Consider the following 27,748-nt stretch of genomic DNA (forward strand, 5'->3'; position numbering starts at 1 on the left):
GTTTATTTATTTTTGAGACAGAGAGAGACAAAGCATGAACAGGGGAGGGTCAGAGAGAGGGAGACACAGAATCTGAAACAGGCTCCAGGCTCTGAGCTGTCAGCACAGAGCCCGACGCGGGGCTCGAACTCACGGACCGCGAGATCATGACCTGGGCCAAAGTCGGCCACTTAACCGACTGAGCCACCCAGGCGCCCCGGCTCTGCACTGTTTGAACAGACCCCGATGTGGGGCTTGAACTCAGGAAGATCACCACCTGAGCTGAAACCAGGAACTGTGAGATCATAACCTGAGCCGAAACCAAGAGTCTGATGCTTAACCCACTGAGCCACCCAGGTACCCAAAAAGTGTAACTGCTCTTTTGCATGTGGATATCCAGTAGGTGGTAACTTAAGGAGCTGCAAAACAGTTTCCCAAAGTGGTTTGTGCCTTTTCACATTCTCACCAACCACGTATGAGAGTTCCACTTTATTTATTTTTATTTGTTTATTTTGAGGGGGTGGGGGAGAGAGAGAGAATTCCAAGCGGGCTACACCCTATCAGTGCACAGCCAATGCAGGGCTCAAACTCCCAAACCGTGAGATCATGACCTGAGCTTAAGTCAGACGCTTAACCAACTGAGCCACCCAGGAGCCCAGAGAGTTCCATTTTCTCCACTTCCTGGCTAACATTTGTTATTTTCCATATTTTCTATTATAGCTAGCCTAGTGTATGTAAAATGGAGTCTCATTGTAGTTTGGATTTGCATTTCCCTAGTAACGATTGTTGTTGGACATCTTTTCATATGCTTGCTGACCACTTGCATATTTTTTTTGAAGAAATATCTATTCAGATTCTTTGTTCACTTTTTAGTTGTGTTTTTCATGTTTTTGTTGCTGAGTTGTAAGAGTTCTTTATATATTCTGGTTACCAGACTTTATTGGATATATGAATTGCAAATATTTTCTCCCATTCCACAGGTTGTCTTTTCACTTCCTTGAGTGGAGAGTAAGCTTCTCATCTAACAGTCCCTATCAACTCTTTTTGAAACAGCAAATATTTACAACATTCTAAACAACACATTGGCCACTCCTCTTTCCTCCCACGTAGGCTGACCTTGTCTTTTTTGTCCTGCTGCATCTCGACAGTGACCAGCATGCACTAGATGCTGATATTTATTGAATAAAGAAATTCTTCTGTTGTCTCTAAGGACAATATCATAGATCGTCAATTCAAATACCTATAGGAGGCAGGCAGGAGATATACATGAATAGAGCCGTTTAGGGTTTGCAGTAAATGGTAGAGTACATACCTCATCTCCAAGCTAGTTTAACTAGTCCTCAGATAACAACCTCATCGCCCTGTTGTATCATTTCAAAATAAAATTTCTTCATGTCTCCCTAAAAATATGTTGGTCTTTAGTTCATTAGGGTAGCTAACTAATGTCCAAAGATACTACCAAAAGCAATACTGCAGTGCACTTGCTGTGATGAGCACTGGGAGTTGTATGGAAGTGTTGAATCACCATACTGTACACTTGAAGCTAATATTACATACACTGTATGTTAACTGGAATTTAAATTAAAACTTTATATGTAAAAAAAGGCAATACAAGATCCCAGAATTCACCTTCTTCCAGCACTGAGTTTGGATGTTCCTTCTACGGGACCAGAGCTAAATATGCATTCTTCCGCGAGACTCCTGCAGAGTTCTGACTCAGAAGCTGCTGCTCATCACAGGGCTATGTAGAGCTGGGTGAGGTCGGCAGGCTTTAGTCCAGATTCCATGGGAGAGTCCAAATGCTACGCTGGCCGGCTTCTGGCAGAAAAGTACCTGCCGAGGAAAACTGGTTCCTACTAGGGGAAATTCGACGGAGCGCATGCAGCTGGACAGGCTCCCAGGTTCGGGTCATAGAGGGAGAGAAGAGGGAGAGCCAAGTACTCGCAGCTCAGTGTCTGCAGAGGAGAAGCCGCACCCCAGCCTTGAAGGTCCCTAGTGCACGACTCAAAACGGCCACCCCACCGGCGCAGGAACGAAGCGCTGCGCCTAGGAGGCCTTCACAGAGCCGGAAAAAGCGTGCGTAGCGGCTGACGCCGACGGGAGACCGATTGTCACCGCAGAGCCCCGCGAGTGAGGTGGGGTGGAGTTGCCTTTCCCGACGCTAGCGCAGAGAGTTAGTTTCCAGGGGCCAGGCCGGGGAAGGAGGAAACTAGCTCCGAGAGCCAGGAGGCCCACGGCGTGCGCAGGCGCACTCAGAGATCTGCGAGTACTTGAAGCGCCCGTTCCCCGCAGGCCTCGGGGTGGGGCCTCGGGGGATTGGCGTAAATGAGGAGGGAAGGCCCGCCCCTCGCACACCGCTCTCTGCCGCTGGTGCCATTGCTGTCGCCACCACTTTTGCCCTAGGAAAGTCATGTTACCCAACACCGGGTAAGGGGATGGGGGCGCCGCGGGAGGAGACCGGGTAAGGGGCGTGGTGCGCGGCTAGGCTGGAGTGGATGGCTTGGGTTCCGAGGGGTGGGAGGGTGCTCCTTGGAGTGCTGGTCTGCGCTGGACGCGGTGTTCATGGAATCTGCGGTGATGCGTGAGAGTAACCCGGAGTTATGTACTTCGGGGTGGCAGCCACGTACAAATCTCTCTCACATGTAAAGGATCCAGAGTGGGTTACCCCGCCACTCGCGGGGCGGGCCCGACCGTGGGTTTCTCCGTGGCTTGTGAGGTCTTTCAAGTTCTAGGTGAAAGGTCACTAGAACGCTGCACCGCCAGTGAGTCTTCACTTTTCCTGAACGCTCAATTCTGGAATAATGAAATAATAATGGGGTGTTTAAAAAGTGATTTTCAAATGAGTAACAAACTAATCTTAAAGTATGGGTATCTTTTTGGGGGGGACGGTTCACTTAAGTTTTTTAAACATTGTGGTAAAATACACATAACAGTATCTACCATCTTAACGGTTTTTAAAAAATAGTTATTTTTCAGAGAGAGTGAGAGAGAAAACGCAAGTGGGGGAGGGGCAGAGAGAGAGGGAGGCACCGAACATGAAGCAGGCTCCAGGTTCTGAGCTGTTTGCACAAACCCCAAGGTGGGGCTTGGACTCACAAACTGTGAGATCAGGACCCGAGCTGAAGTCGGAGGCTTAATGGACTGAGCCACGCAGCCACAATTTTAAGTGTGCAGTAGTGTTAGGTAGATCCACATTATCTGCAGCCAATCTCCAGAACTTTTTCAACTTGCAACACAAACTCTATACCCATTAAACAACTCCTTCTTTCTCTCCAGACCCTGGCAACCACCATTCTGTTGTCTGTTTTTGTAAAGTGTAGGTGTCTTGAGCTGAGTGACATGTCTATTTTGTAATTTGCTTGAAAGATACAGGCGCATGGCAAAAAGACTTAAACAGCTCTAATGGTTAAGGTAAAAAGTGTGTTTTCTCATCTTTAACATTCAGTCCCCCAGTTACTCTGGTTTGTTTCCAGAGATAGTCTATGCATTTATAAACATTTGCACACCACCTTACACACACACACACACACACACACACACACACACCACTTTTAAAAATAGTAGCAAACTCCCTTCTGGGCCTTGCCATTTTTACATAATATGTATTGGGACACACATTTTAGGTATGTATATGTGGATTTTTTTCTTTTGGTAGTTACATGGTATCCTATTGATGTACCATAATTTATTTACCCAGTCTCCTGTCATTGAATACCAGATCATTTCTAGGTTTTTGTTACTGCATATTTGCTGCAATGATTATCCTTGTATCCACTGTTTGCACATATTTGAGTGTGTCTATATAATAAATTCCTGGAAGTGAAGTTCCTGAATGAAAAAGTATATGGCTGATATACTTTGATGGCTGGTACCCTTAGCACTCCAAAGAGGTAAAAAGGATGAATGAAATTTTCTAATCCAACATGTTGGCAAACAACAAAATGTTTCATCATAAAAACCTAATTGAAAAAAAAAATGGCACTTCGTTACAGTTAAATTTTGCATCACGAGCGAGGATGAGGATCTTTTTACCAATTTGACCCTCATAGGACATTTGGCAATATCTGGGAACATTTTGGTTGTCCTAATTGTGTATGCGTGGGGGTGCACGCTGTTGGATCTTTAGAGTCCTGGAATGCTGGTAAATATCCTGCAATGCACAGGATGGATAGCCCTTTACAACAAAGACTTAACCTTGTCCAAAATGTTAGCAGTGCAGATGAGAAATTCTGATTTAAAGCCACCTGTGTGTCTTTTCTTTTTCTGGCTTCCACAGTTAGGTTTGTTTGTTTGTTTGTTTGTTTGTAGTTTTTATTTTTTTTTTAGTAATCTCTACACCCAACACGGGGCTCAAACTCACCACCATGAGATTGAGAATTGCAGGCTCTTCTGACTAAGCCAGCCAAGTGCCCCCACAATTAGGTTTTATTGATCTCTGAGAGTGCTATTTGAAAAAAATTTATATGTGGTACAAATATTTTTGGATTTTTTTCCACTGTGTCTTGATTTTGATTATACTATTTGTTTATCATGAAAAAACATGTTTTTACTAAGTCAGAGTTAATCTTTTAAGGCTTTGTGGTTTCGTGACAACCTATAAGGCCATCTTAAACTAGGATTTTCTTTTGAATTGGTAAGTATTCTTCTAGTATTTTTATTTGTATTACTTTCGTTTTTACTCAGATTTTTCATCCACCTGAGGTGAAATACTATTTTGTTTACTATTTTGACATAGGAAGTGGGTTAGAAAGTCCACTTCATTTTGGTTCGGATGGCTGGCTGCACAGTCAGTACCATTGACTGACTAATCTTTTTTTCTGTTAGAAACTCCACATCTATCATATATTGAATTCTTGTATGTATAAGGATCTGTTTCTGGATTTTCTATTTTATTACATTAGTGTGTCTATTCATGCACTATTACCAAACTATTTTAATTACTCTAGTTTTATAAAATGTTTAAATATTTGGGAAGGGTGGTTTCTGTCTCATTTGAATTTTTTTCTTTTTTCAGAATTTTCCTGGTTATTCTTGGATGTTTATTTTTCTAAATGAACTTTAGAGTAACTTGTATAGTTTTTTTTAAGTTATTGTTTTTCTTTTTAAAAATTGTTAATAAAAATTTCATCACATTGACTCTGATTTTGAGATACCAGAGAAATTTGGTAAACTGTGTTGTAGATTAAGTCTACGTTAGCAAGTTTTAGCCATTCACAAGTTTAGATTCAGTGTGAGGAGAAAAATGTCCTTTATCCTACTGGGAATCAGTCCAGCTAGACCAAAGGCAAAGGGATGAAGCTTTTAAAGCAACAGTTAAGACATTTTCATGTTAATACTTAGACTAAAAAAATCACTTTAATAGTCTGTGCCCCTGCACTTGGGTGGGTCATTTGGTTAAGCATCTGATTGTTGATTTCAGGTCAGACCGAGATCTTAGGTTTGTGAGTTCCAGCCCTGAGCCCTGCTTTGGGCTCCCTGCTGAGAGTGCAGAGCCTGCTTAGTGTTCTCTTCCTCTCCCTCCCTTTCTCTGCCCCTCCCCCACTAGCATGCACAAGCTCTCTCTCTCTCAAAAAAAAAAAAAAGTCTATGGTGGGAGCCTGGGTGGCTCAGTCGGTTAAGCATCTGACTTTAGCTCAGGTGGTGATCTCACAGTTTGTGAGTTCAAGCCCCACATTGTGCTCTGTGCTGACAGCTCAGAGCCTGGAGCCTGCTTCGGATTCTGTGTCTCCCTTTCTTTCTGCCCCTCCCCCAGCTCATGCTCTATCTCTCTCTCAAAAATAAACATTTAAAAAATTAAAAAAAAAAAGTCTGTATATACTACCTTTTGTATAAAAAAGGGAAAATTACACACACATACACACAGTGTGTTTTTATACATACATGTGTGTAGTTGCATATTTTGAAAAAAGAACTACAAGGATAAGAAGCCAGAAGTAATTGAAGCTGGTTACCTACAGGTAAGAGATTTGAGTGTACATATTTATAAGGTTGTAACTTTTAAACCATGTCTGTGTTTTACAACATCCTTCACTAAAGATGAGGGAAAATAAGCTAAAATGGAATGCAAACATTAACAAAGGAAGTTAACTATATATCAAATTTATCCCAAATATACAGAGAAAAAGAAATAATTTTTAACATAGTAATTTGTATACCTTGTGAGGGATTTGGTCTAACAAAAGAAAGAAATACAAAGAGAACTTGAACTTAGTAGATTTATTATTGGAGGAGAGAGATATTAGTACAATAATTCAAATACTGTTGTAACTTATAGTATATACCTTCCTCTAGTTGGTCTGCTTCCTTAAGAGAACAGATGAAGATCCTTACTCTCCCCCTTTGCCTTGGGCAAGAGTGTGTTACTGGGGTTTTTTTCATATCCCCTAAGCTGGCTCCTGGCGCTCTTGTCCTTTTTCTTGTAGAAAGCCATACCTGTGTCAGCATCCCATCCTTGTCTCCCAAAACTGTCAAGGTCTGGAATTTCTTTTTTCTTTTTTATAATTTTTTAAAGTTTATTTCTTTTGAGAGAGACAGAGTGTGAACAGGGGAGGGGCAAAGAGAGAGAAAGAGAGAGAATCCCAAGCAAGTTCCACAGGATCAGTGCAGAGCCCGACGTGGGCCTACATCCCACGAAACTGTGAGATGATGACCTGAGCTAAAATCAAGAGTTGGATACTTAACTGACTGAGCCACCCAGGTGCCCCAAGGTCTGGGATTTCTATTTATCACATTTAATGTATAAATTTTTTAATGTTTTTTTAAAAAAATTTTAATGTTTATTTGTTTTTGAGAGAGAGAAAGAGAGCACGAGTAGGGGAGGGTCAGAGAGGGAGACACAGAATCCGAAGCAGGCTCCAGGCTCCGCACTGTCAGCACAGAACCCGACCCGGGGCTCGAACCCACAAACTGCGAGATTATGACCTGAGCCGAAGTTGGACGCTTAACCGACTGAGCCACCCAGGCACCCCTAATGTTTTTTTAAATTTATTATTTTTGAGAAAGAGAGAGTGTGAGCAGGGGAGGAGCAGAGGAAGAAGGGGACAGAGGATCCAAAGCAGGCTCTGTGCTGACAGCAGAGAGCCAATGTGGGGGTTTGAATTCATGAATGGTGAGATGACCTGAGCCAAAGTCAGATGCTCAACTAGCTGAGCCACCCAGGTGCCACTTAATGTAGAAATTTTAACGTGTAAATAACTTAAAATCTCTAAAGTAAATAAAATTTTACCACTCCCTCAAACTGTAAGGATCTACAAAACTTAAACTCTAATCACTCTGTTTTAAACTTACATTATTGTAACAATACATTTTAATTCTTTAACCATACAAGTATTATTTATTATTTATGTTATTACTAATTATTATAAATACATTCATTGATTTCTGTTCTTAATTTACCAGTGTTTTTGTGGGGTTTTTTGTGTGTGTGTGTTTTGTTTGTTTTAATCTTTTTGGTTTTAATGTCTTCTTGCATTTCTGACCTTCCATCTGGGAACAGTTCTTCAAATAAATAAGGCATGAGGGGTGCCTGGATGGCTCAGTCAGTTAAGTGTCCCACTTTGGCTCAGGTTATGAACTCTCCTGAGTTTGAGCCCTGCATCGGGCTCTGGGCTGACAGTGCAGAGCCTGCTTGGATCCTCTGTCTCCCTTTATCTTTTCCCCCTTCCTCTGCTTGCGTGTGTGCTCTCCCTCTCCTCAAAAATGAGTAAGCATTTTTAAAAAATTTTTATTAGGGGCACCTGGATGGCTCAGTCGGTTGGGCGTCCGACTTCGGCTCAGGTCATGATCTCGCGGTCTGTGAGTTCAAGCCCCGCATCGTGCTCTGTGCTGACAGCTCAGAGCCTGGAGCCTGTTTCAGATTCTGTGTCTCTCTCTGTCTCTGACCCTCCCCCGTTCATGCTCTGTCTCTCTCTGTCTCAAAAATAAATAAATATTGAAAAAAAAATTTTTATTAAAAAAAAATTTTTTTTAACATTTATTATTGAGAGACAGAGAGACACAGAGCATGAGCAGGGGAGGGGTAGAGAGAGGGAGAGACACAGAATCTGAAGTAGGCTCCAGGCTCTGAGCTGTCGGCATAGAGCCCGACGCAGACCTTGAACTCACAAACTGCAAGATCATGACTTGAGCTGAAGTCGGTCACTTAACCAACTGAGCCACTCAGGCGCCCCCAAAATGAGTAAACATTAAAAAAAGTAATAATAAGGCATGAAAAAGAAATAAACGTCTCTGGATTGGAGAGAAAGAAACAATGCTGTCATTATTTGCAGTTGATATTATATAGAAAACCAAAATAATATATAACTAAGTTATTAGATTTAATAAGAGTTTAACAAATTTTCAGGATACAAGTCAGTGAAAAAAATCACATATCTACATAAAGCAAAAACTGCAAGTAATACAGTACATTAGCAGTAAAACTCAGAAGTCCCAAATCTAAGATATGGGCTGTATACCACAGGACAAATAATCTATATTCTTGAGCAAATAGATGTCATAAATAAAATGGAAGGAGAGCTGTTACAGACTAAAAGAAACTTATAGCAATTAAATGCAGTGTGAGGTCCTTAGAGGATCCTGATTTGATCAAACCAACTATAAAAAGACATTTTTGAGATAGTTATGACTTTGAAAATGGATAAGTAGTAGATGATGTTGAGGAATTACTGTTAATTTTCTTAGTCGTGATAATGGGGGCACCTGGGTGGCTCAGTTAAGTGTCTGACTCTTGATTTCAGCTCAGGTCATGATCTCACAGTCATGAGATCAAGCCCCGCATTGGGCTCCATGCTGGGCATAGAACCTGCTTAATATTATCTTCCAAGGGGCGCCTGTATGGTTTAGTCAGTTAAACATCTGACTTCAGATCAGGTCATGATCTCACGGTTTGTGGGTTCGAGCCCCACGTCTGGATCTGTGCTGACAGCTCAGAGCTTGGAGCCTGCTTCAGATTCTGTGTCTCCCTCTCTTCTGCCCCTCCCCCACTCGCACTCTGTCTCTCTCAAAAAAATAGAAATTAAAAAATTATTTAAAAAAAAAGATTCTCTCTTCCTCTCCCCCTTTTTCTGGCATGTGAGTGTGCGCGCACTATCTCTATCTCTCAAAAAAATAAATATACAAATTTTCTTAGTCATAATGATATTATGTAAAAAGAGATACACTATAAAGCATTTATAGGTGAAATTATATGACCTCTGAGATTTGCTTCCTGATAATCACTTTCAAAATTTTGATAATTGATGCATTGTTAAACATGAGATCTTACAGTATTTAAGACTTGCTTGAAAATTTCATAATAAAAATTTTATAGTGGTCTTTAAGTGTTTTTGCCTGGATTATTGATTAGTTGCAAGGGAAAGAATAGTAATTAATAATGGAGATATCTAGTAACACAATGATTGGATGATCAAAATTAATATTACCAGTAAGTATAGATAAGCATTGTGTGAAGTAGAGAACAATATCATGTTCATTGATTGGAGCACTCAGGGTCATATAGTTCTTTCCAATTGAATTATAGGTTCAATAAAATTTCTTATCAAAATCCCAACTGATTTGCTTACACAGTTAGATAAGCTGATTCTAAAACAATATGTAGGAAAGCAAAGATCCAAAGATAGCCAGGAAACTCTTGAGGAAGAACAAACTGAAAATATTTGCCTTATCAGTTATCAAGACTGATAAAGCTATTGCAATTAAGACAGTGCTGTCCGGGCACCTGGGTGGCTCAGTCCGTTAAGCATCTTACTCTTGGTTGCAGGTCAGCTCAGGTCATGATCTTACAGTTTGTGAGATTAAGCCCTTAGTCTGCCTCCATGCTATAGTGGGAAGCCTACCTGGGATTCTCTCTCTCTGCCCCTCCCCTGCTTATGCTGTCCCTCCCTGCCTCTGTTTTGCTCTCTCAAAATAAATAAACATTTAAAAACAAAACAAAACACTGAGAGGGGGTGCCTGGGTGGCTCAGTCAGTTGAATGTCTTGATTTCGGCTTGATCCATGATCTCACAGTCCTGAGAGCAAGCCCTGCATAGAGCTCTGCACTGGGCATGGAGCCTGCTTGGGATTCTCTCTCTCCCTCTCTCTGTGCGCCTCCCCTGCTTGTGTGCTCTCTCTCAAAAATAAATAAACATTTAAAAACAACAGCAACAACGAAAATAAAGAAAAAATAAAACAACAACACCACAGGGAGGGGTGCATGGATGGCTCAGTTGGTTGAGCATTTGACTCTTGATTTTGGCTCAGATCATGTTCCCAGTGTCCTGGAATCAAGCCCTGTGTCAGGCTCCATGCTTCAGTTAAGTGGAGCCCACTTCAGAGTCTCTCTCTCTCTCCCTCTGCCCTTCTTCCCCACTCACATGTTCTCTTTCTCTAAAAATAAATAAATAAATAAATAAATAAATAAATAAATAAATAAAATAAGTAAATAAATAAAAACACTGAGGTACCATTTCATGTCTACCAAATTGGCAGAAATTTTGAATGTCTGACATTAAGGCTTGGAAGATATGGGAACTTTTATGGGAACTTTCATACATTGCTGCATATATTGCTGCTAGTAGGAGTATTAACCTCTTTGGAAAGGTGTTTAGCATTATTTGGGAAAGCTGAACTTCAATGTGGATTTCAGTTACCCATTGCTATATAACCAGTGACTCTAAAACATAATGGTTTAAAACAACAGTGATTTTTTTTTTTTTTTTTTTTTTAATCCACAGTGCTTGGGTTAACTGGGTTCTTCTGTTCTGCATAGTATAAGTTGAGGTCATTTATATGGTTGTATGTAGCTGAGTCCTTGGCTGGGCCTGAAACATCGTAGATGGACTCTCACCCTCCAGGATTTGGCCTGTCATCGTTTGGTAATCTGTCCCTCTGCATCATGGCATCTGGCTACCAAGAGAGAGACAGTGAAAGCTGCCAGCTATCTTACAGTGTGGGGTTGGGAATCTCAGATATCACTTCCGTCATATTCTGTTGCTCAGAAAAAGCCATAAAGCTAATCCAGACTCAAAGGGAAGGAAAAAATACATTCTTCTTCTTCTTTTTTTTTTTTTAAAGTTTATTTATTTTGAAAGAAAGAGAGCACAAGCAGGGCAAGGGCTGAGAGAGAGAGAGAGAGAGAGAGAGAGAGAATATCCTAAGCAGGCTCTGCACTGTCCTTGTGGAGCCTGATTTGAGTCTGGAACCCACAAACAGCAAGATTGTGACCTGATTAAGGGCCCACCCTACTCCAATATGACCTCATCTTTTTTTGTTTTTTTTTTAAGTTTACTTATTTTGAGATAGAACCAGTGGGGAAAGGGCAGAGAGAGAGGGGGGGGGGACAGAGGATCCAAAGTGGGCTCTACTGACAGCAGAGATCCTGATGCAGGGCTCAAACCCACGAACCATGAGATCATGACCTGAGCTGAGATGCTCAACCGACTGAGCCACCTAGATGCCCCCAATATGACCTCATCTTAACTAATTACATCTGCAACAATCCTGTTTCCAAATAAGTTCACATTCTGGGGTACTAGAGGTTAGGACTTTAACATTCACTTAGGTAGATACAATTCAATCCACAGCAGGGAGGTAATGTTTGGCTTCATTGAGGTTTAAAGTTAGTGTTCGCTATCATCAAATTGATGGTAGAACGTTCGTCTGTAAAAACTGTTTTTAGCTTTAGGACTATGCACAAACAGGTGGAGGGTTGGATTTGGCTCATGGCTTAGACACATTTATGTTGGTATTAGAAATGATAAAAAACAGGAATAAGTAATCCTATGTAAAGTAGTTGTTACTTTGTGGGGTAGGAAAGAAAGGAGGAGGATAGAATTAGAGGAGTAGACCAGTGGCTTCTGGAGTATTGGTAATATTCTATTTCTCTTTCTTGCAATTCATATTATTTTGTTCTTTATATACATTAGTTTATGTGCTTTTTGTATGTTTGCTGTATTTCACTAAAAATAGTCACCACCTCTGTCTCTTCCCCTCTTCTCCACCCCGCTTCTTTCTTACCAAACTGGTTATTCATGATATTAAAACCCTTCCCATGTTCAAAACATGTTAACATTGTTAACAAACTTGCTAATCTTTGGGTACTGTCCCCTTTTCTCTTTGTCATTGTCACTTCCACTGTATTCTCTTCATCCTTCTCCTTAGGCAAGCTTTTTATATGCATTTAGAAAATAAACAGGGGAGTGGTTTTCCTCCCTATTCCCTGACTTTATTTCCTTTTATTTATTTTATTTTATTAAAATTTTTTTCAGAGAGAAAGAGAGAGAGCATGAGTGGGGGAGAGGGGCAGAGGGCAAGAGAGAGAATTTTAGGCAAGCTGCACGCTCAGCATGGAGCCGAATGTGGGGCTTGATCCCACGACCTGTGGATCATGACTTGAGCTGAAATCAAGAGTCAGACACTCGTGTTGCCTGGGTGGCTCAGTCGGTTAGGCGTCTGACTTCAGCTTGGGTCTCGATCTCACAGTTCATGAGTTGGAGGCCCGCGTTGGGCTCTGTGCTGACAGCTCAGAGCCTGGAGCCTGCTACAAATTCTGTGTCTCCCTCTCTCTCTGCCCCTCCCTCACTTGTTCTCTGTCTCTCAAAAATAATAAACATTAAAAGATTTTAAAAAAAAAGAGAGACACTCAACAGACTGAGCTACCTAGACACGCCCTACCTGATTTTATTTTAGATGTTTCCTTCCTGCCTAACACCTAAGTAAATAGAAAGTTTAAAGTTAAGACAGATGGGGGTGCCTGGGTGGCTCAATCAGTTAAGTGTCTGACTCTTGATTTCGGCTCAGATCATGATCTCACAGTTCATGAGATCGAGCTCTGCACTGACAGCACAGAACCTGCTTGGGATTCTCTCACTCCCTCTCTCTCTCTCTGCCCCTCCCCCACTCGTGTTCACATGCACCTGTGCTCTCTCTCAAAATAAATAAACTTAACAAAAAAAAGTTATGGTAGATGAATGGGCACAGAGAACTTTCCTCAGTACAGTTGGGTCAGAGAATTTCCATCAGTACTCTGAGCTCTTTGCCAGTCTTTTAGGTTTGTTTGTTTAACAACTTTATTGAGATGTGATTCACATACCACACAATTCATCCTTTTAAAGTATACTATTCAGTGTTTTTTAGTAAATTAACATACTTGTGCAACCAACACCACAATTTTTAAAACCTTTTTATCATCTTCAGAAGAGACCCCACACCCCTCAGCTCTCAACTCCCAACTACTCCTGCCCCCAGCCCTAGGCAACCACTGTCCTCATGTCTCAATAGATTTGCCTGTTCTGGACATTTCATATAAATGGAATCATACAATGTGTGGTCCTTTGTGACTAGCTTCTTTCACTTGCATAATATTCTCAAGGTTCACCCATTTAGCACGGATCAGTACTTCCTTTTTACTGTTGAATTTATTCCACTGTATGGATATGCTGCAGTTTATCCATTCATCAGTTGGATATTTACATTGTTTCCACTCTGGCTATTAGGAGCAATGATGAGCATCCATTATACAATTATTTGCTTTCAGGTAATTTCTTTTTTTTTTTTTTAATGTTTATTTATTTATTTTGAGAGAGCATGAGTAGGAGAGGGGCAGAGAGAGGGAGAGAGAGAGAGAATGCTGTCAGTGCAGACCCTGATGCGGGACTTGAAGTCACAAACCCTGAGATCATGACCTGAGCCAAAATTAAGAGTTGGATGCTTAACCCAGACACCCCCAGATAATTTCTTTTAAGTGGGTTTGTATTCATTGTAGAAAATTTGAAAAATCCTGAAAAATATAAAAATATGATAAAATTTGTTCATAATACCACCACTCAAAAATAAGCTTTGTTAACACTTTTTCTGTGGGGAAAAAAATACATGTCTATATAGGTTAATAATTCCTTATTTCTTAAGATTTACTTGTATCTGAGCAGATTTTGATTGCCAAATCATATCAAGACTGGCCAACAGCCATTATAATATTACAGCAGTGGCAATATCACAGAATTATTAGCTATCAGGGAGGGAAGGAGGAAGGTTCAGAGCAAGTTTCAGAAGGGGAAACATACGTATTGTGAAATATGCAGAAGTTCCTGTTACTAATAAGTAATTAAAACATTGAGCTTCTTATAAGGTCATATTTGTTCTGTTGTAGGAAGCTAGCAGGATGTACAGTTTTTATCACAGGTGCCAGCCGTGGCATTGGCAAAGCTATTGCGTTGAAAGCAGCAAAGGATGGAGCAAACATTGTCATTGCTGCGAAGACCACCCAAGCACACCCCAAACTCCCAGGCACAATCTATACTGCTGCTGAAGAAAGTGAGTGAATGTGACAGTGCCATTTCATGAAATGTCCTAACCATGGTTTCAATACATAGAGAATTTACTGGAGAGTTTAATTGTAGCTATTGGAAAGGTACCCTAAAAATCATTTTATCTGGTTAAAGAAGTATCTTGTCAGCTGAGGGCAGTGATTCAGAAACTTTTTTTCCCATCACTTTTGAGCGATGTGAGAGACTCCCATTAAAAATCATGTCTCTTGAGGGCAGTTGTTCTTGGATCTACGCAGAAAATGGGGGAGTGGAAATGGAGAGGTGGATGATGTGAGCACTTCGAGAAAGCTCTCCATGTTATTTATTCTCTGTGCCATTTGAAAGTCATTATCTTAATACTTTCAGTTCACAGTTATCAAGTGCTTATATTCAAGGCATTGTGCTAGACACAGTACCGGGAGGGAGGGCTTAAAATTCAACTTTGGTTAATATTGCTAGTTTTGTTAGTCATGTTTATAGCATTGTGGTTATGTTAGGGGAACACATATGAGTGAAATGATGCCTGAGATTTGTTTTAAAATACATACCAGCCAAAAACAAAACAGGATCAGGGGTAGAAAAATTAAACAACTCAAACACCTGGCAAAGCATTAATAATCATTAATAAGTGATAGATTCATGGTAGTTTATTATACTATGTGTTGTATATTTTTTGTGAAATTTTTCATAATAAAGGTTTTTAAAATTACCTTCCCTTTTTTTCTTTTTAATAGGATATTTTTTACTTGCCCCCCCTTTTTTTTTTAAGAGAGAACGAGAGAGAGAGAGAGCAGGGGGAGGAGACAGAGAAGGAGAGAGAGAAACCCAAGCAGGCTCCTCACTGTCAGTTCAGAGGAGCTCTAAATCAGGAACCGTGAGTTCATGACCTGAGCCGAAATCAAGGGGCAGATGTTTAACCGACTGAGCCATACAGGCGCCCCCTTTTTTTTGTTTTTTAATAGAGTTGGCTTTTCTAATCTGAGGCTGGATATGGGTTAGTCAGTCTGTCCGACTGTAGGGTAGAATCACTAGTAGTTCTAAGACATATTTATTTATATTGATTTTCTGAAAATAGGATACTTATTTCTTTTGATTCATATCAGAATGGAAAGTTTAGTATTTGAATGCCTCAATGCTTTGTTTTTGTTTGTTTATTCTTTGTAGTCGAAGCAGCTGGAGGAAAGGCCTTGCCATGTGCTGTTGATGTGAGAGATGAACAGCAAATCAATAATGCTGTGGAGAAAGCAGTGGAGCAATTTGGAGGTAGTGCCTTAATTCTGAAATAATTATCGAATACTGTAACTATAATTTAAATTAAAAAAATTTTTTTTAAATTTTCTAAGTCATTGAAGGATCACCAGATAGGAGTATTTGGTTATGTAGAAATGCAGCTTAAAGCCATCTGATGACTTTTTTTATTGCTAAAAATTATTTTGAATAATATAACAAATCTACCATTCAATATAAAGTTAGGCCCTTGACAATACATATGTCTAATCAATGAGCTTCCCAGATCCCATCTTCTTGCTTCTCCTCAATTAATGTAGCCCATCATTTGATGACTCTTTGGTATTTATTGGATAAAGTGTAGATAACTTACTGACATTCAAGGTATTTCGCATTCTGATCTCAACAGACTTTTTTTGGTTCCTTTTTTTTTTTTTTTTTTATACCCCTGTGTAAATGCTTTACTCCTGCCCAGATAGTTTACTTCCATATCCTTGCCTTAAGATGTTGTCTCTTTTTCTCTTCCTCTTCCTGAGGCTTCTCTAGTGCCCACCTCTCCATCTCCAATCCTGCCTGAAATGCTCCCTTCTCTATCTTTTGAAATCCCACCTTTCTGTGGTTAAATCTTACCTTCTTCCTGACCTTGCTGACTTATCAGAAGTGTATTTTTCTTTCTCTGAATTCCTAAATCATTCCTTTGATCCTTCTCTTGTACTGCTTTAGATCTTAGTGGGTTTTTTCCTCCTCAGTTAGTTTACAAGCTCCTAGAAGGCAGGTGTTGGGGATTGAGCTAAGGCTTTGAAGGTATTATAGCAAGGCACCTGGCCATGTCCAAATCCTGCCCAAACCATTATCACTCTTCCCCATCCCCCATAGTATTCCAGAGACTGTATGTATACGTGAAAGATAATTGACAACAAGGTAATTGAAACAAGATAATATTTTATTGTTAGCATGGCTTGTGCTTATAACCTTCGGTGCAGAGCACTGTGTTATAAAGGATCGGAACACAGCTTTGGCTCAAGTGGGGCCTCTATCTTTAAATCCAAAGTCTTAACCCCTACCTGGCAAAGTAATGTCAATGCCTATGTGAGAAGAAGAAAGAATGCAAAATTATTGGTTTTATTTATTTATTTCTTACTGATAGGGACACATGTGGAAGAGAAAGGAGAGGAAGCCACGTTCATGTGCAGGACCTTTTATCTAAAATAACTTCACCTGGTAGTAAAAGTAGCCAATTAGTGCTAATTAAGATTTGGCCTGATTAGCTTAAACATTCCTTTTTAGGGAAGAATTAAGGGAGAAAGTAGATAGTAGAAAGAGAAAGGGGGTAGACAGGAGCTTTTCCTTTCCCTATGTTCTTTTTTTTTTTTTTATGTATGTATGTATATAGAGTACACACGTGCTTGAGTGGAAGAGAAGCAAAGAGAGGGAGAGAGAATCCCAAGCAGGCTCCATGCTTGTTAGCACAAGGCCCAACATACGTAAGGCTGGATTTCACAAATCACGAGATCATGACCGGAGCTGAGATCAAGAGCCAGACGCTTAACTGGCCACCCAGGTGCCCCTCCTATATTTAGTTCAGTGTTAGTTTTTTCTGTTGTGTCTGTCAACTGAGGGTGAGTTTATCCTTCCCGGAGAATGAGATCATCAGAATATCAGAGAGAGCCACCACCACCTTTGTCTAAGCCCTTCGTGTCTTTATTTCTGTCTTTCTCCTGGAAAATGTCAGCAATTCAGCTCTTGTCAGTATGGTCCCAAGAAATGTAGAGACATTAGGTCAAGATAGGACGTTAGTTAAAGGTACTTAAAAGCCATACTGTATAGGCCCAGAATTCACCCCCTGTTTGACTTCCATCTTGAATTCTAGCTGTGCGATCTATCCTGATTCACCAGAAAGACTTACACATTCTATAGTACATGACAGCATAGCACATTAATTTATGCCTGTCAAAAATGGGACGCACCTCCACTGGGCAGTATTGGGCTCCTACAGAGAAATTGAATTCTCACAAATTAATTTCTTCTTGCCACAGAGAATTTAAGGACCCACATTGAAATCTCTTCAATTTTCATACTCTGTTTTGTCCCAGGCAAAGAATTTTCACTCAGAAACATGGATGGTCTGGATTTCTTATTTAGCCATTATAGATTGTCTTCCATTGGTTATGGGATCGTTCCTTCAGCATATTCAATGTTGGATTAATCCAGTTCTGCCAATCATATGATCTCCTTTTCCAGGACAGAGGAAATGAAAGGAGCAAAAGGAAATCTTGGCTTCTGTGTTTTCAGATGCCAGTTGATCCATACTATTGATCTGGCATTTGTGTCTCTGAACTTAAACTCTGTTGGTAGAAATTTTCACTTAAGCGGATGTGTTTTCCATACCTTTGAGGAAGAAAAAAATCTCTCAGTATATTTTGCTACTTTTTATTGAGAGAGGTGTCTGAAACACTTTTATCTTTTTGATAAATTTATAGATTGGCAGTGGAGTTATCTCTGTTTTGAAGTCTTAAGTTTTCCTTCCTTCCTCCTTAGTATCCACTTTGATTGATGTATTTAAATTTTTTTGCTTTCCTTTTAACTATCAGCTTCTGCTTTCCTGCCATAACAATGCACAATTAAGAGGGAACCCGGTTGGGCCACCTGGTTGGCTCAGTTGGTTAAGCCAACCGATCTGACTTCGGCTCAGGTCATAATCTCGGGTGAGCTCCAGCCCCGTCTCAGGTGAACATGAGCCCCACTTCTCTCTTGCTCTCTACCCCTCATGGGATTCTCTCTCTCCTTCTCTCTCTCTTTCAAAAAAAAAAAAAAAAGAGGGAGCTCTGTTCAACCACTCAGCTGCTCTCTCATAATTATGGTGGATGCCACATTTATAAGAGATGACCTCTAAGATGCTCCTTCCCCCACCCCCCCCGTGGTTTTTTTTTTTTTTTTTTTTTTTTTTTTTTTTTTCACAAAGATCCCACACCTTTAGTTTTTATTTGTTTGGTTTTAGTTGCATACTGTGGTTGCTACTATTGTGGCCTTCTGTTTTGGAATTCTGTAGGCCTGTGAATTCTGCCTGTTGGGAAGACTTTACCTTTTCCTGATATTTCTCTGTGCTGGAGAGTTGTCTTTAACAAAGTTCTGAGCAGTTGATAATGCTTTCAAACCTGTGCCCTCAGGGTTCTCTACCACAGGGTGCTCCTTAACACCTTGCTTTCCCTCACCTTGAGTTGTCCAAGCCTTGAGTAAATTATGCTATTTCATAAACCACAGAAACATTCTTTCCTGCTACTTTTTTTCTTCTGTAGCTGGCGTATATATGCTGTTTGTGTATTATTTTTCACTGTTCCCTAATCCATTTTAATTTGGGCCTTTGGAATTTAGAAATTTTAACCTACATCTTGATTGGAGCCATTTTTTTTTTTTCTTTAGCATTGGCAAGTCAAATACAGCTTACCACACCAGTATATTTTCGTTTCTCATTTCCTTTCTTTGCCTGTGGGCCCAGATGTTTGTTCTGCTAACATACTTGTCATTTGTTGTCACATAGTGGGAGAGATGAAGTCAATAAAGTCTGGATTTGCTTAAGGAATCTATTGACTGGTTAACCCCTGCTACCTTCATCTCTCTGAAGAGGGTAATTCTATGCAAGTGGTGTATATACTCCTCAGTCCAGTGTTTCACTCAGATGTACACTCATTTTGCTTTGCTCCCACCTGGCTGCTTCTTTAGTGAGTATCATCTTTCTTGCCTCTTAGGCCCTAGCCTTATATAGAATAGCCACTCCATGATTATCTTTGATGTGGTTGAGTAGCTCATAGCTTTGTGGAATGAGAAGCATGTCCTATATTTAAAAATTCTTTTCATAGGGGAATGCCTGGGTGGCTCAGTTGGGTAAGTTTCTGTCGGCTCGGGTCATGATCTCATGGTCCATGAGTTCGAGCCCCGTGTCAGGCTCTGCCCTGACAGCTCAGAGCCTGGAGCCTGCTTCGGATTCTGTGTCTCCCTTTCTCTCTGCCCCTTCCCTGTTCGTGCTCTGTCTCTCTCTCTCAAAAATAAACATTAAAAAAAAAATTAAGGGTGCCTGGGTGCCTCAGTTAAGCGTTCTACTTCAGTTCAGGTCATGACCTCCTGGTTCATGGGTTCGAGGCCCATTTGGACTCTGTGCTGACAGCTCAGAGCCTGGAGCCTACTTCAGATTCTGTGTCTCCCTCTCTCACTGCCCCTCACCTGCTGGTGCTGTCTCTCTCTCTCTTTCTCTCTCTCTCAAAAAAAAAATAAATAAAACGTTAATAAAAAAAAAGAAAAACTTTTTTTCACAGGTCTTTACTCCTTGTGAAGGCAGCCATCATTATGTTCCTTCTAGAAAGTTGGTAGTCACAGGGCCTGGTACTTGTCTCAGATATCCAGGTGATTTACTTGAGTTTGAGTTTTGTTATAATGAAGGTATAAAATGTAATGTAGTTGAGTCTAAAGTTATTCTAAGGACACATTTTAAGAAAACATTAGCAACACAAACTGTTTACAAAAAGATGTAGAAATTGGGGAATGAGGATGTGATCAAAATGTTATAGTGTTAGTATATATGAAGAAAGGGTGCTTATGACAAAAATGTTTTAGTGAGTATAATAGACTTATTTAAGCCATTATCCACATACTGTGAGAGAGGAGCATAGGAAAGTTAAGAGGATAACAAATAATGTTTATTGCAACAGTATAACCCCAGCAGTAGAAGTTATGATATTCTATTTGATGGAATATTAAGTGCCCTTTAAAAAGAACTATGAATCATGTAGAAACAGAGAAGTGTTTAAGATACTTCTGTATTTTACCATTTTCATTTAACATTATTTAACTAAAACTTGTAATTAAACCTGTAAACAAAATATGTTACATATAGAGGAACTGGACAGAATATACATAAATAATTGTTATTCTAAATTAATTTTATTTTGTGTATGAATTACTAAAACAAATTTGATATACTTTGATGATTTACCTAGAATTGAAAATTCACTCTAGGTCTTTTTTCTTTTCCCAGTTCTCAAGACCAGGAAGGACCTCTTTTATTTAAGTGAGGGTCTTAGGAGGGAGGTCAGTGAGCTTGGAAGGAGGACAGGCCTTGGAAAGATGCTAGAGAGAAGGGAGAACTTTAAGGAAGTTAACCTAAGGTTCTTGGAGACAAGGAGGGAAGACCAGGAGGTAAGAGAACAAATAAGAATGGAAGCTACAAATCACTGAGGACTAAGCCTTACAGTTTCACGCGAAGCTCTGGCGATTGGCTATCTCCATTGTGCCGGTGAAAATACTTAGGTGTTTTAACACAGCTATTGAGTCTTGCATTGGCATATTGGTCAGTCATATTATCTAAAAGAAGTATTTGTGAACCAACTTAGGGTTCAACTATACAGTGTAAATGTTATTTCTTTTTGTTACAAAGTTTAAATTGCATTAATAGGAAGCTGATTATTTGAAAACAGGAATTGATATTTTGGTGAATAATGCCAGTGCCATTAGCTTGACCAACACATTGGAAACGCCTATGAAGAGAGTGGATTTGATGATGAATGTCAACACCAGAGGCACCTATCTGACGTAAGTTAGAGTTGTTGGGGAGAACATTGCAATGTTTTCTTAGAGAACTAGTTATAAACAGATTTGAACCAGATCAGCAATACAATTTAAAACCTAGTCACTTGTTACAAAGGCCTAAAAGTGCTCCAAGCTGGTAGATGGTATTTTAAACAGTTTTATTCAGAGCTCCTTTTCTCTGTGAATATAATAAAGTCTAAAGTATAGCCCAAGCATTTTCAAACATTTGCATGAATAAATATATACATGCATACCAAGTCTTCTGATTATTCAAGCTAGCAATCACCTTTCCTTCCTCTGAAAAACCCGAGGTTTTAGTTATATAAGTAAGAGGAAGCCTGTTAAGAATCACATCTTTTTTCATTTTTATTAAATTTTTAATTTTAATTCCAGTATAGTTAACATAGAGTGTTATATTTATTAGCTTCAGGTGTCTGTGAATCCCATTTTATGTAACAAAGGCTAATGCTATCTTGGGGATTATCGGGGCAATACAAAATACAGAATGAAAGCAAATGTAGTCGTGATCTGTTCTGGATGGGTCAGACAGCCCACTCTTGTTTGTTCCTTTTTTTTCTGTTTATTTACCCTCAGGTTCTACCATTTTTTTTTCATGTGGACACAAGGATAGATCAATACAGAACTTGTTGGTCTGCCTTCTAGGTGTCTCATATGTATCTGCCTTACATGTACACACAAAATAGTTTGTTAGGACCTTGGGCTCTGGCGTTAGACTCCTTTGAGTAGGATTCAAGTCCTACTTCCCACCCTTTCTGATGTGCTATCTCATAACTTTGTGCAAGCAACTTCTTCCAGATTCTGTTTCCTCGTTTGTAAGACGGGGATGATAAAATCACAGGATTCGTTGTGAGGGTTAAACGTAAAGTTTGTTAATAGTCTTGAACTTTTCTCTCAGATGTGTTTTGTTGGGTATGCAAAACTAGGCCTTGACCATTTTAAAAAGTTTGTTTTTACTAGCTACTTTGCTAGTTCAGAATTTTATTAGTTGCCTATATGAAAAAGATTAGATTTACACAAAGATCCAGATTTCTGGCTTTTTATTGAAACATTAGACAATGTGGCCACAGCATACTCATGTGGCAACCTTGAGCTGCTGTAGCTGAGTGAGAGTATTAGCTGCCTCAGTAGATGGCATGAGTCTGCTGTCTTTTGGATGCTGAGGACAGGCTTAAAGGTTGCCATTTTTATTGTTGTACTTGCCTTGCTGTTTTTCTTAAAGAGGGAAATAAAATATTTCTCATACCCATGTGTCTGTCTAAAGTGGGAAAATGAGACGTATGCCAGGAGGACCATATGTTAAAAAAAATGCATTAGAGTTTACTACTTTGTGGATGCGGCGCGTATTTCTGTAAATTCAATATGCAAGATATTATCTCTCTTGAATGGAAAGTGTAGTGAATCAAATCCTGGTAAGAACTATGGCAAAGATATAGAAGAGATTGTGGTGAAAAACTTAATGAACTAGAAAAGGACTAACATTTCAATAGGATTTGTGTTTATTTTCAGCTAAAATAAGCATTGCAGCTCTGTGATGTAGTCATATGTTACATGAAGAAATTATCTGGGCATCAAAATCTTTTACAGATGGTAACTTTGTGAAAGAATTTTGATTAAATATAAACATTCATTTAAAAAGCATTTAGAAAGTATAATCTAACCAGGAATACTGTTGCTCAGCATGTTGAATTAAGGCTTAGAAGGAAACGATTTGTGAAAAGTTAAATCATTTGTGGCAGTTTCAATTGTAGACGATGAAGCCACAGATATAAATACTCCACTCACCAAATTTTATTTATTTAAGGGATCAAGAGAATTTTGAGGTGATTAAGATTTTTTTAGACTAGTATCCATGACATGAGCATGGAAATGACTTGTTAAGTGTTGAGAAACGTCTTAGGAAGTTTAATATAGATTTGTCAAAATTTTAGTAACCATAACTATAGATAATGCTATTGTGATGGTCATTGTTAACTTTAAGCCCAAATGGTCAGTGTTAATTTTAGACTTACTAAACTAATGTAGAAATGTTTCACAGAGATGCAGAAGATAATTTTGTTCATTGTGTTATTCATTAGGAATTGCTTTTGCTAAAAAGTTAACAATGGACTATGTTATGAGTTTTAAGAACCACATACACTTCCACGGTTTCAACCACACAGTTAGTTAGATGCTTTACTCATGTAAAGCTACAAACATGATTGTCTGCTCTGTGATGAGATTATGTGGCAATGGTGTATTGTTGAAGACATTTTGGCTTTAATTTGAAAGAAATCAACTCTTTTTTTATTTAAACATTTTTTTAATGTTTATTTTTGAGAGAGACACACACACACAGAAAGAGAGAGACAGAGCATGAGTGGGGGAGGGGCAGAAAGCGAGGGAGACACAGAATCAGAAGCAGGCTCCAGGCTCCGAGCTGTCAGCACAGAGGCTGATGCAGGGCTTGAACTCACGAACTGCGAGATCATGTCCTGAGCCAAAGTTGGATGCTTAACCGACTGAGCCACCCAGGCATCCCAGAAATCAACTTTTTACCACCCATGATAAAATCCCAACTCAATTCCTATAGAAAGATTGGATCAAAGACAGTTTTTTCAGTTGATATTATGACTTATGTAAACACAAATGTTTGATTGTCATTGATCATTCCTTGTGAAATTACGTCTTTGGAAAACTCATTTGGCAAGAGCAATCTGGCCCCTTTCCTATACCATGGTCATTTTCTAAACATGAAAATGATGGCCTAAACTACATTCTTGCAATTATAGATTTGAAGGTTCAGTTCAAAAGAAAACAAAAAAACCACTGTTTTCAAACTATAAGATAGTGAACTAACCTTGTTCAGCTACCTTTTTCAATGAATACTACTTGTGTAGTTGAAGAACTACAAATGGAACGTGTAAGCCATATGGCACTAAGGTACTCAAAACTAAATATGAGTACATTGAAATAGCATATCTACATATATCTCAGGAATAGATACCCTAAAATATAAACCCTTTTTTAAAACAAAGATTCTATTCATTGTTGAAAGTTCCTCCATTTAGGAACAGCTGTTTTTTTATTTAATTTTTTAATTTTTATTTTTGTTTTAAGTAGGCTCCATGCCCAGCATGGGGCTTGAACTCACAACCCTGAGTTCAAGGGTCACATGCTCTACTGACTGAGCCAGACAGACACTCCTGGAACAGCTATTTTTAAAATAAAACTAAATATTTTTCCAGTTAAAGGCATATTGCAATGCTGAATGAAAGACTTGACATTGGCCTTTGGACCAGAGAAGAGGTGTCAGGTTTTTGGCCCTCTGTGGAAGGTGAAAAAGAGAAATTTGATAATGAAATATTTCCATTTTATTTTTTATTTTGTGACACCCATTTATTCATGGAGGGAAGGTATAGATTGTTTTCTCAGGCAAGCCTGAGAATCATTGTGAGGGAGAGAGTGGGGGCAAGGCCCAAAGAACTCACCTGTTTGGAGGTTTCAGCAAGGATCTAAAAGTGTTTCCTGATCCCTGGCACGCAGGACTCTGTGGCCTGTGACTTGTGTTGTAAAGGTTTAGAGAAACAGGGTTGGAAGGCAGAGAGGGGATAGAAGGCAGACCCTTAATTTATATTTTCAATTTATAAGTTTCAATGAAATATTTAACCTCAGGTGTTATATGTGTTGGTATCATGTTAAATGGTTATAGAAATTCAGTAATAAAGTTTAATTGTAGTATTTCTGAACGGTTGATTTTTCCTGTACCCAGCTTACTTTATTCATTTACTCAAATACCCTATAGGCATTTGAGCTCATAACCCTAATTAGGTAAAATAATTCGTGTAAGAGTAGTAAGTGCAGTGCCTAGCACACAGTAAGTTTTCAGTAAGCTTAACTATTTTATTAAGCTGAAATATTAGTACCTAAGCATGGCACTAATAGTTTTTAATATGTAAGATAGGGCTTATTACTGTTAAAACTGCAGCTGATTTAGGGTCAGTAATGCTGAGGGCCAGGTAGGCAAAGTGCAGGTGGAAAGGTTTTGTCTAATAGATCAAAGGAGAAGCTCTTGTGTATAATGTAAATGAAATGAGTTCTTTACTTTTTGAGTGTACAATGTGGTCATGGTCTTATTGCCTAGAATAGATTGGAGTTTTTTTCCTCTTGAGATTTTTGAGGTGCATCTTCACTATTTTAATGAGTATTAGCTGTAATATTGTTTGCCCCTCCCCAGCTCACCCCCACAAAAGTAAAGCACCTTTGGAAAGGGAAAACAATGTGTATTAAAAAACCCTTTGGTGATATGGATTGTATTTGGTTTCTAGGCTTGAAAAGATGTAGGCTTGAAAACAGGTAATGAGAATGTTGTACATGTTCATAAAACTAACGAGAAGAATGAACTAATTCAAAATCCTAGAAATTATTGAATGTGATGCAAAACTAAAAGCTATACAACTATTAATCTACATATAGTATGTTATAGCTTAATAAATTTAAAATATTGGATCTTTTTGAACATTTTTTTAAAAATGTATAAAAACTAAATATTGCTCCCAGAAGTATATTGCATTGCATATTGGTGCAAATTAAATTTGGGAATGTATTGGGAGTTTTGTTATTAAACTACACTTCCAGGGTAGCAGGAATACCACACCTACTAGGATGAAATAAGTTAGCATATGTAATAGTAATAATAGTTGTTTATTTCATGGTTAGTTATGCACTGTTTTTTTTTAAGTTTTTTAATATTTATTTTTGAGAGAGAAAGCGTGAGTGGGGGAAGGGCAGAGAGAGAGGCAGACACAGAATCCGAAGCAACTCCAGGCTCTGAGCTGTCAGCACAGAGCCTGACAGGGAGGGCTCGAACTCACGAACTGTGAGATCATGACCTGAGCTGAAGTCGGATGCTCAACCGATTGAACCACCCACGCGCCCCTGTGTACTGTTTTAAGTACCTCATATTTATCATCTCATTTTAATCCTTTGGTCAGTCTTCGATGGTAGTAGGTGTTACCAGCATTTACAAATGAACTGAGAGTTAGAATATATTTTGCCTAAGATCACACAATGAAGAGGCAGAAAGAGGGTATGAACCCAGGTCTGTCTGACTTGCGTACCATGTTCTCTACTACAGTGCTGCCTTTGCTGGCCGGCAAATACATTAACTTAACGAAAAGTGTGTGTGTGTGTGTGTGTGTGTGTGTGTGTGTGTTGGGGAGGGAGAACTGGAAGGATGTAGTTGAGGGTAGCCTCAGTTGGATTTAAGGCTAATGTACCAAGGATTTGATTATTTTCATCAAGCAGATCATGTTAGGCTAGTAAGCAAAACTTCAAAGATTGAAAATTACTGCTTTTCCTGTCTTTGTTCTAGAAAAGTGAAAACAAACAAAAAGTACACTACATTACTGAGCAAGTTTAGTTGCTTTGTAGAAGTAGTTTAAAATATAATTTTAGGGGCACCTGGGTAGCTCAATTGGTTAAGCATCCAACTTCAGCACAGGTCATGATCTCGTGGTCCGTGGGTTCAAGCCCCACATTGGGCTCTGTGCTAACAGCTCAGAGCCTGGAGCCTGCTTCTGATTCTGTCTCCCTCTCTCTGTGTCCTTCCCCTGCTCACATTCTTTTTCTCTCTCTCTTTCTGTCTTAAGAATAAATTAAAAAAAAAAATTTTTAATATATAATTTTAAAAAGTGGGTAAGTTGTTAGAAAGCTGTTGACTTGTGTTTTCTTTTGCTTTCAGATCTAAAGCATGTATTCCTTATTTGAAAAAGAGTAAAATTGCCCATATCCTCAATCTCAGTCCACCACTGAACCTAAATCCATTGTGGTTCAAACAGCACTGTGGTAGGTGGTTGGTTGAGGGGATGGTTTGTTTGGTTAATTTGCTTTGTATTAAGTCAGTGTATCTATGATGTGATCAAAATTTGTACATAGTATTCAACATTAAAGTTTCTGTGCAATATTGGTAGCACTTTGGAAAGTAGATTCTTCATCTTTTATCTGTAATTTAAAACGTTGAGGTATAGTTTACATTCAATAAAATGCACAGATCTTAACGGCTCAGTTTGATGAGTTTTGACAAATGTGTATACACCTGCATAACCAATAGCCAAATCGGGATAGGGATTTCCATCATTCCAGAAAGCTCCCTCCAGTCTCAGTAGGTGTGTTTTTGTATATAACTTATTCTTCAATGAAGTTGGTTAAAAGCTATGAAGTACTTTCACTTTCACAGCAAATTAATGATTTGAGGTGTGTATGCTAACCTATAAGAATTATGTATAGGTGCTTCCTTTAATATAGTTGCATCAGATACTTAGTCCTTTTTTGTACATAATTTACTAAAATTTGGACAGGCAATTGGAATAGAAACTCCCAGTAAAACTGAAAGAAGTTCAGTTTTAATTGACTAGATTAAACAGATTTGCAACTTTTTGTTCTTGTTTCACTGGCAGTATAGCTGCAGAAATTGGTTATACTCACAAATTAGTCCATTAATTAAATCCTATTCTTTGTGGTTTCTTTCAGCTTACACCATTGCTAAGTATGGTATGTCTATGTGTGTGCTTGGAATGGCAGAAGAATTTAAGGGTGAAATTGCAGTCAATGCATTATGGCCTAAAACAGGTATGTACTTAAAAAAATATATCCATTTATTAGATTTTCATTTATTGTCCTTGA

General features: G+C 39.1%; 1 protein-coding gene and 1 long non-coding RNA gene across 2 annotated transcripts in view; one reads left to right on the forward strand and one right to left on the reverse strand.

The window, feature by feature from the left end:
- Positions 1-455: 455 nt before the first annotated feature.
- Positions 456-2,086, reverse strand: LOC128778633 (uncharacterized). The gene is made up of 2 exons (XR_008424314.1): positions 1,609-2,086; positions 456-1,219 (listed from the first exon to the last, which is right to left on the reverse strand). It is a non-coding gene; the product is annotated as an uncharacterized LOC128778633 (long non-coding RNA).
- A 176-nt stretch (positions 2,087-2,262) lies between these two features.
- The window catches only part of HSDL2 (hydroxysteroid dehydrogenase like 2), a 69,475-nt gene continuing 43,989 nt past the window's right edge, over positions 2,263-27,748 (forward strand). Inside the window, exons 1-6 of the mRNA XM_019454178.2 lie at positions 2,263-2,406; positions 14,104-14,267; positions 15,425-15,523; positions 20,956-21,070; positions 26,808-26,911; positions 27,596-27,694. Coding sequence (XP_019309723.2) covers positions 2,390-2,406; positions 14,104-14,267; positions 15,425-15,523; positions 20,956-21,070; positions 26,808-26,911; positions 27,596-27,694 — 598 coding nt within the window. The 5' untranslated portion in view covers positions 2,263-2,389. The remainder of the gene's footprint in view (positions 2,407-14,103; positions 14,268-15,424; positions 15,524-20,955; positions 21,071-26,807; positions 26,912-27,595; positions 27,695-27,748) is intronic.

Source organism: Panthera pardus, unplaced genomic scaffold (genome assembly GCF_024362965.1).
Source record: "Panthera pardus isolate Hobbes unplaced genomic scaffold, ASM2436296v1 HiC_scaffold_20, whole genome shotgun sequence".
NCBI classification, from domain to species: Eukaryota; Metazoa; Chordata; class Mammalia; order Carnivora; family Felidae; genus Panthera; species Panthera pardus.